The following is a 9,104-nucleotide window of genomic DNA, read 5'->3' as shown; positions in this document are numbered from 1 at the left end:
GTGGCATAAATTCCAAATCTTGACTGAAATTGACCAATTCAAAAAGGATACAAGAACCAAATCTGAGTCATATAGCATAGATAACTTGCATAGTTCTATCTCTGCAGTTCTTGATGTCCCATCCTTTGCTTCATCAACATAACTCCTTACATTTTGGACCAATACGTGGTGAGGTCAAGAATGTAGCGAAAGGGTAGTTTCTAGTTCATTTTGTTAATGGTTGGAGTAACACGTTTTCCCCTTTCTACAAATTTGAGTGGACACCCATTGATTTTCATAGAAATTTTGGAAAACACTTATCAATATTTACAGCAAAAGAATTCTTCAGGGAGTTCAGTTATGACTGATGTGGAGGCAGTGGCCACTGGAGCTTCTGACAAGAGGGAGAGGGAAAAACAGGTGTAATATGGAGGCATTTTTGGGACATTGAAATTGTCCTTAATGAAATTGCAATGATGGATATAGGCCACTATTTATTTAGTAATAGCTTACAAAATAGTGCAGGACAGAGTGTAAACTGTAATGTAAACTATTATCCATGCTTAGTGGCAATGTTCCAATATGTGTACATCAATTGTAACAAATGTACTGTACTAATGAAGGATGTTGTTAATGTGGGAAAGTGTGGGAAAGGGAGGGAATGGGGCATATGGTAATCCCTATATTTTTATGTATTATTTATGTAACCTAAAGTTTTTTTTTTAACACTTACTGTACCCTAGTTTATTGTTTATTTCCCAATCCTGCAGATTCTAGGATGGTGATGCCCACTCCAGCTGTAACTGAGAGGGAACATATATGCCATGGGACAGATGAATGGAAGTACTTGCTTGCAGTTGCAGATTCTCTCTGTTCCTTGGAATGGGCATTTTCCATCATCTCCTTGATAGTTTTTCTGAGTGAGCCCAATGAACTGGAGAGTAGGTGTTGCAACTCTGTTGAGATTCGGGACCCAACTGGCACATGGGCAGCTCAAAGATTTAAGTCTCTTGGACATACACATATCAAGTCTAGTACTAATTATAGGTTCAAATAGAAGGGGCAGAAGATCCATGTGTAGGGAAACCACAAATCATTCCAATTCTGTCACAATGAGGAGTATAAATTCCAAAGAATGGCCCACTGTCAGGGAGCAAACTCTGGAGCTTTCTGCCCCACATATAGTTTCTAGATGTCTCTGGATCCCTCAGGAGCCTCGCTATTTGAGGCAATATTTACGTGGCAGTCAATGAGATTCTGCTGAAACATGCACAAGCATAACCTCTAGAATGACCTCCTGATTCACTTTGAAATTTTTTGGCCTTAAAAACTAATTTGTTTTCTATATTGACATCAATAACAATTTTTGTCTGAAAATTTATAGTGTCTATTATTAATATTACTACTTTAACTCTCTTTTGGTGCCATTTGCATTACATACCATTTTGCAAGAGTTTTCTTCTCACATATGGTGTCTTTGAATTTAAAAACTATCCCTTGTCAACAGTAAGTAGAGGGTTCAAAAATTTGTTGTTGTTTTTCGTGTATTTGTTTTTACCACATCTTCCCTTCTTTGGAGTGTTTACAAATTTACATTTCATGTAAATACTGATAAGTTAGGATTTATGGCTTTCATTTTCTTATTTGATTTCTATTCCTCCTATGATATTTGTTTCTTTATTACTCTAATATTACCCTTTTTTGGAAATCAGTATTCTCCAGTTTATTATTTTAACCCTTTTGTGGTTTATTTCACTCTTTACCTTCGAGTTATTTTCTCAGTGGTTTTCCAGTGGATTTTAATTAAGAACTTAATGTTTAACAATTTAGTTTGGATTAATACTAACTTAATTTCTATATTATACAGAAATCTCTTCTTTCATATTTCCAGTCCCCCCTCCATTGTGCTTCACTTTTATTACAAAACTCTTTTACATATATGTGTCCATTACCACATTATTATGCTTATTATTTTATGCAGTCATTTTTTCAGTCACATATAGGAAGATATATTATCCAAAAATACATCGATACTCATATTTGTCATTGCTATTAACTGTGCTCATTGTTTCTTCATATTGATTTGATTAATAATCTAGTTTCCTTTCATTTCAGTTCAAAGCCTCCTTTCAGAATTTCTTATAATTAAGACAGGTCTACTAGGGAGGAATTCTCACTATTTGTTGTTCCTTGTTTGCTTACTTTAATGGAATAACTTAATCCTCTTCATTATGGGAGAATACATTTGCTGGATATAGAATTCTTAGTTGATAGTTTTTATTTTTCCTTCAGTACTTTGAAACTAGCATCCCAATACATTTGCTGGATATAGAAGTCTTAGTTGATAGTTTTTTATTTTTCCTTCAGTACTTTGAAACTAGCATCCCAATGCAATGTTGCCTCCACTGCTACTAATGGTAAATCCACTCAATTTCATTTTAGAAATGTGTGTATGGTGACTTTCTATCTTTTGCTGTTTTCAAGAATCTCTCTTCGTTTTTGATGCATTTTTTAAAATGATATGCCTAGGTGTGTGTGTGTATAAGTTTTTGAGTTTACCTAACTGGAATTTCATGGAATTTCTTGGATGTGTAAATTGTTCTTTTTTCATCAAACTTTAGAGATTTAAGTCATCATTACTTCCAATATTCTTTCCCCATCTTTCATTTTATCTTCTCATTCTGGGACAGTCAATATGTGTACAATAGCAAGCTTGATGATGTCCCACCGGACAATAAGGCTCTGTGCATTTTTCTTCATTCTTTATTTACTTTCTCAAACTGAAAATAATTGACGTGTATTTAAGTTTTCTGATTCTTTTCCTCCAGTTCCCACTGACATTGAACTTTTTTTTTTCATTTCAGCTATTGTACATCTCAACTCCAGAAATTCTGTTTTGTTCTTGTTCATTATTTCTAGTTCTTAAATGATAACGTTATATTTTGTAAGGTAGTAGTCTAATAATATTCTTTAGTTAGTTACACATGCTTTCCTTAAGTTATTTGAAAAAATTTCAACTAGTTGTTTTAAGGCCTTTGTGCAATAGCTCTAATATCCAAGCTTCCTCAGATGTATTTTCTACTAATTGCTTTTTTTTCCCTGTTTATAGACCATATCTTCTTTTTTTCCTATTTCATAGTTTTTATTGAAATTTGGATGTTCAAAAATAAATATGGCAACTCTAGAAATAAGAACATGCCTCATCCTCAGGTTTTATTGCTGTTTCTATTGTTTGATAGCTTTTAAACAAAAGTTTTATTGTTAGTTTAATGCCTTTTATTATATAGTTCTTTAAAGTATGTATTATTGTCTCTTATCTCCACTGAACTCGATACTCCTTTAGCATAATTGTCAGTTAATTATTGGATGGAGATTTCTTTCAATACCTGGAAACAATAAATTTTCTATTACTTGATGAGGTCCTCTGTGTGTAGGTGTTTCATTCCTACCTTTAACATTCACTTAGTTTAGATTTATAATTTAGCCTTTACTTCTTTCATATACATAACCTCAGTTAGGCATGCATGAGAGCTTAGGCCTTCTCATGACTTCTTGGGCATGTGCACAGCCATAGGCAAGCATAAAATCCTACACATAATGTGGCCCACTCACTTCCTAGGAATATATTGGAGCTTTTCAAATCTCCTATAAATATCTCCTTCAACTTTTACTTTCAAACTTTTGTATATATTGTTTGCCCCAAATGTCATAAATTTCCCATGCAGCTGCAAAAGTAAACATAAATATATGTTTGTTTTCTACCATCCTTTTTCCAAGGAAAAAAGGGCTTTTGCACTGTAAAAGTTATCTGATAAGCTAAATGCAGACAGTCTTGTCAGTAGATTATTCCTGGGAACCATCAGAGAGGTCAACTCATGTTCATTCTTTGAGACTGTGACTATGAAATTGCTGAAATTGTTCTGGTCTTGTTCTACTTCTGTGTTTGTCAGATTGTTGGTTCTCATTGGAAATGAAGATAATTGATTATTAAGGTTACTCTAGTACTGGATATTGGGGGATTTCACTAGGACAAGTTTGAATATCACAATGCTTACTCACTATTTGTACTGAGGGTCAGGCATTTTTCTTGAATATGTACACCCTGAGATGTTGCAAGCATTTGATTAAATTCTAGATTTCTAAAAAAGGTGACATTGATAATTTGCCAGTTTTAAAAATCTTTTTTGGATATAATTTTCAGGGTTACTTACTCAAATAGTTTCAGAAGTGTAATAATTAAAAACGTAAGTTGTATTTTTTAATTTTTTTGGTCTTTATTTATTTTTTTAATCTTACATTCAAAAAAATATGAGGTCTCTATATACCCCCCACCCCTGTCCCACCACTCCTCCCCCCATAGCAACAATCTCCTCCATCATCATGAGACATTCATTGCATTTGGTGAATACATCTCTGAGCACCGCTACACATCATGGTGAATGGTCCACATCATAGCCCACACTCTCCCACATTCCACCCAGTGGGCCATGGGAGGACATACAATGCCCCGTAACTGTCCCTGCCGCATCACCCAGGACAAATCCAAGTCCCGAAAATGCCCCCACATCTCATCTCTTCCTCCCATTCCCCACACCCCGCAGCCACCATGGCCACTTACTCCACACCAATATCACATTTTCTTCGATTACTAATCACAATAGTTCATGAATAGAATATCAGTAAGTCAACTCTAATCCATATTCTATTCCTCCATCCTGTGGACCTTGGAATGGTTGTGTCCACTCCACATCTATATCAAGAGGGGACTTAGATTCCACATGGATGCTGGATGCAATCCTTCTGCTTCCAGTTGTAGGCACTCTTGGCTCCATGGTGTGGTGACTGACCTTCTTCACCTCCATATTAGCTGAGTGGGGTAAGTCCAATAAACCAGAGTGTAGGAGCTGAAGTCCATTGATGCTCAGGGCCTGGCTATCATATGGTCAGTCCAGAGATTCAGGTACCCTGGGTATATATTAAACCCCAGCACCAACTACAGTTCTGGTAAAAGTAACAGGAGAGGCTTGTGGAAAAAGATCACATCTGAGTCCAGCTCCATCACACAGAAACACAAACTCCAAAGAAGGGCCAACTGACATGGCACTGAATTCCATCTACCATGTCCAGAGAACCTGTGGGTCTCTGTAGCCCTCAAAAGAACCAATACCCGGGGTTGTATCTACTTTATCTGTCTCTGGGACTCTGCTGAGGTGTTCATAAGTGAAACCCCTCTGATAACCTCCTGTCTCTTTTTGGAGACTCATAGCCATATAAACTCATTTGTCTTTTCCATTTTCCCCTTGATTCAGGTCAAAAAGCATTTTTAACTCCTGTTATTATATGTAAACTGAGATATTCTGCTGGTCTGAGTTGACCCTTTTATTCAAGGTCATTTTCTAGTTATATCATCAGCTGATACTTGGTAGTAATCCCTCGGTGCCAAGGAGGTTCATCCTGGGAAGTCATGTCCCATGCTGGGGGAAAGGCAATGCATTTACATACATGTCACTGTTTTTCTCAAACCAATGGTAATCTATAAACTTTAATTTCCCAGCCCAAGATGAATGCTAAAAATGAAACACTGAAAACATTTTTAACGTAAAGAGATAATGCAGATACATTTTTTTTCAATAGAGGTAAGTTGTATTTTATGTATGTTACATGAAAAGTGTTCTCTTTTCTTTCTTTCATATTGGAATTTCCACTTGTAATATTTTGCCTATAAATTATTTTGCCTGCATTTAGTATAGTTGCCTCCTTAATAGTGTCCCAAGTTTCTACTACAGATATACAGGTAAAGGCTACCTTTCACTGATTCAAAAATGGTTACTAAGTTAACATTTGAATGTATTACTTTTGGAATATGTGGGACTGCAATGTAGGAGATGCTTTGGGTATACAGGACTCCCTAATAATTTGATGTAACTTTTCTGTGACATAAAATCTCTTTAAAAATAAAGTTTGTTATGTGAGAATAAAAGAAAATAAATACTTTTGTGCTCAAGCAAATTACCCAGCTGTTCTGTATATCATGTCCACATCAGTAAAATGGAAGTAATGGCACTTCCAATGAAGGTTTTCTTGAAGATTGAATTAAGTTATATAATGTATGTGTCTATATGTGTGGTGAACACATTTAAATACTAGATAAATGATAGAAATTCATGTCTGATCTTAAAATCCTTTCTTATTATGTAATTCAAAACATCTTTTTATTTGACTCCTAATTCAGATATGAAAATTACCAATCTTGCATCACTATTTTAAATTATATCCTCTATGTCCTTGAATTTGCTATACTTACTCCTGAAATGTACTTCTCTGTTCTCTAACTAAGAAAAAATTTCACCTTTTTTGTGTATTTATTTGTGGTAAAATAGATCCCATTTCCTTGTCATTTATTTCTTATTCATCTGTTCTTCCATCAGTTTCCTTATACTGCATTCAATTTTGAAATATTTCACTGTAATAATTTAGAGTACCATCATTTTGTCTATAGATGTGCCCTTTGTTGGCACTTGTATTCTATATAGTCACAGATGGTTAATTATGTATTTATTATCCTCTAATTTCCATACTAAATATTGCCCACTTTACTTTTCTCCATCAGAGAAAAAAGTCAATATTTTATTTTTAATACATCAAAGATAAACTGATTTAAAGAGGTGTAATGTTTATAAACCCAATAATTTTGTTAATCATTTGCCTTAAATATATCATCTTTTTGTGTCTCCACTCTTCTTTGTATGATAATAATAAAGATGAGGTATGTATATAGATATAACAGATTTCCTGAGGAAGAGGACAGCATTTCTAATTATTTCTTTAAAGATATCTCACTCTCTGTACTCATATTCCAGATGGTCCCACTCTTGTGGATGTACTCATTATCTTTGACCTAGAATTCATGACCCTATCCAGTCCTGTTTCAGAGGATGGGTTAACATGAAATAGAAACATATACATGTAAAAACTTCTGGCTTGCTTACCTTAGAATCTGACCTGGGCTTTTTAGATGTGAGAAATGTAAGGGAACTTCCAAATAAGATTCAGACTCATCCAAATTACCAGTATTTGTTTATGTCTGTACATAGATGTTAGAGAGAACAGGTAATTGTAAAAAATATGAGGAGAATGAATATGAGAGAAAGAGAGAATAGCATCAAATGAACAAGTGAGAGGACTCTTTTCCACTAATTCAGGATTATATGATGCCAAAAAAGACTTAGGTTCCCCAAATAATTTATTCTCCCTTGTTCCTCTCTCTTTGACATATTCTTCAAGGCTTCACCTATGATGGGATGCTTAATATGCTCTCCATTATTTTCTTTGTTTCAATTTACTATAATCCATTATTTTGTTTATTGATTGTTTGCTTTCTTACAAAATCACTCTTGATATGGCACAGATTTTTCATGCAGAGACAAAATGAGGGATGGATAATATGCAGATAGCAATTACCTTCTGGGTCATATTAGGAAATATGGCTTAGATAAAACTAATGATCCTAGACTAACACTTAGGTTAAAGATGGTATTCCAAAATATTAATCCATTTATCAAAGTCAGATTTCAGAGCTGTATGACAGTAGAATCTACTATTTACCAAACCTGTACATCGCTTATACAAGTGACAGGGAAATATCACTGACCCCACCTATCAAGTACATACATAATTGCATATTTTTTGGTAAATACGATCTTTTCTCTCCCACAACAGGAAAAACACATAAATATATTAAAAGTCAACCTGGAAATTGCAGAAAAGAAATATTGAAGGCACCAAAAATTGCTATAAAATCCTAAGTGTGCTTTATCAGGTCTCACTTTTGGTTATCTTGAGATATGTATAGCATGAAAATGAGCCACAAAGATATTTTCAACAACTGAATATATTTAGGTCATTATTTCTTTAAAAATATTCTCAAAACCTGGTCCCTAATCTGCTTGGTCCTAACACCATAATAACTGGATTTAAACAAGGAGGGACAACCACATACAGACTGGCTAAGAGGATATGAATGCAGCGAGGGATATTTCTACCAAACCGGTGAGTCATGAAGGAGAAAAATGCTGGTGTATAAAAGACCAAGATGACACAGACGTGGGAACCACATATGCTAAGTGCTTTGAGCCTGGCATCCCTGGAAGGAAGACGGAAAACAGCTCGAAAGATCTGAATATATGAGAGAACAATTAAGATCAAGTCGAAGATGAGGGTGGCAATGGTAAATAAGCCATAGATGATGTTGATGCTTATGCTGGCACAGGCAAGACGGGCAATTCCCATGTGTTCACAGTAGGTGTGAGGGATAATGTAATGGCCACAAAACGGCAACCGCTTGAGAAGAGGGCAGAAGATGATGACAAGGAAAACTGGCCTCCTCACTACAACAGAGGCCATGATGACTACCACTTTGTTGGTGAGGATAGTGGAATATCTCAGAGGGTAGCATATTGCAACAAAGTGGTCAATTGCCATGGCCAGGAGCACAACAGATTCCATACCAGTGTATTTATGGATAAAAAACATTTGGATGAGGCAGCCTTCGAAGCTTATCTCCCTTAGTTTGAACCAGAAGATGCCGAGCATCTTTGGGATGGTAGAAGTGGAGAGGCCTAAATCAATAAAGGAGAGAAGAGTCAAAAAGTAGAACATGGGTTGATGAAGGCTCTCTTCAGTCTTGATCACAAATAAGATAGTGACATTTCCCACTAATGCTACAAGATAAACAAGGAAGAAAGGGAATGCAATCCAGATGTGGAAAGCTTCCAGACCAGGTATGCCCAGCAGAAGGAAGTCAGAAGGGTGTGTCGCTGAATCATTGTGAGAGGACATCTTGCTGAAGAGTCTTGGAGGTTACTTTATGGTGATCTCCAGTATTTCTCAGGATACATAAGGGAATATATGGTGGCTTGGTAGCAGTAAATATAAGAGGGTATCAATAAAACTGTTAAAAACAAAAGTAAATTAGCACAATATAGTGTTTTTAAGTAGGAGATGTATTTTATGGGTATGACTGTGGTTGAAAGGAAGTTCTGAGATCATGCTTATTAATAGAAGGAAATCTAAAAAAATGTAACATGTGACTGTATAACATAGTGAAACATCATATGAAATAGAAA

General features: G+C 35.3%; 1 protein-coding gene across 1 annotated transcript; it reads right to left on the bottom strand.

The window, feature by feature from the left end:
• Positions 1 to 7,902: 7,902 nt before the first annotated feature.
• On the bottom strand, positions 7,903 to 8,817 carry LOC101419874 (olfactory receptor 52E4-like). The gene has a single exon (XM_012529610.2). It carries the CDS (start codon positions 8,815 to 8,817, stop codon positions 7,903 to 7,905), a length of 915 nt encoding a protein of 304 aa, XP_012385064.2.
• Between the last annotated feature and the right edge of the window lie 287 nt (positions 8,818 to 9,104).

Source organism: Dasypus novemcinctus, chromosome 10, assembly GCF_030445035.2.
Source record: "Dasypus novemcinctus isolate mDasNov1 chromosome 10, mDasNov1.1.hap2, whole genome shotgun sequence".
Taxonomy (NCBI): domain Eukaryota; kingdom Metazoa; phylum Chordata; class Mammalia; order Cingulata; family Dasypodidae; genus Dasypus; species Dasypus novemcinctus.
This window is presented reverse-complemented; position numbering and strand designations above follow the sequence as displayed.

Bases quoted from the DNA above. Each gene is read 5' to 3' on its own strand.
- LOC101419874 (XM_012529610.2), bottom strand. From the start codon at position 8,817: ATGTCCTCTCACAATGATTCAGCGACACACCCTTCTGACTTCCTTCTG.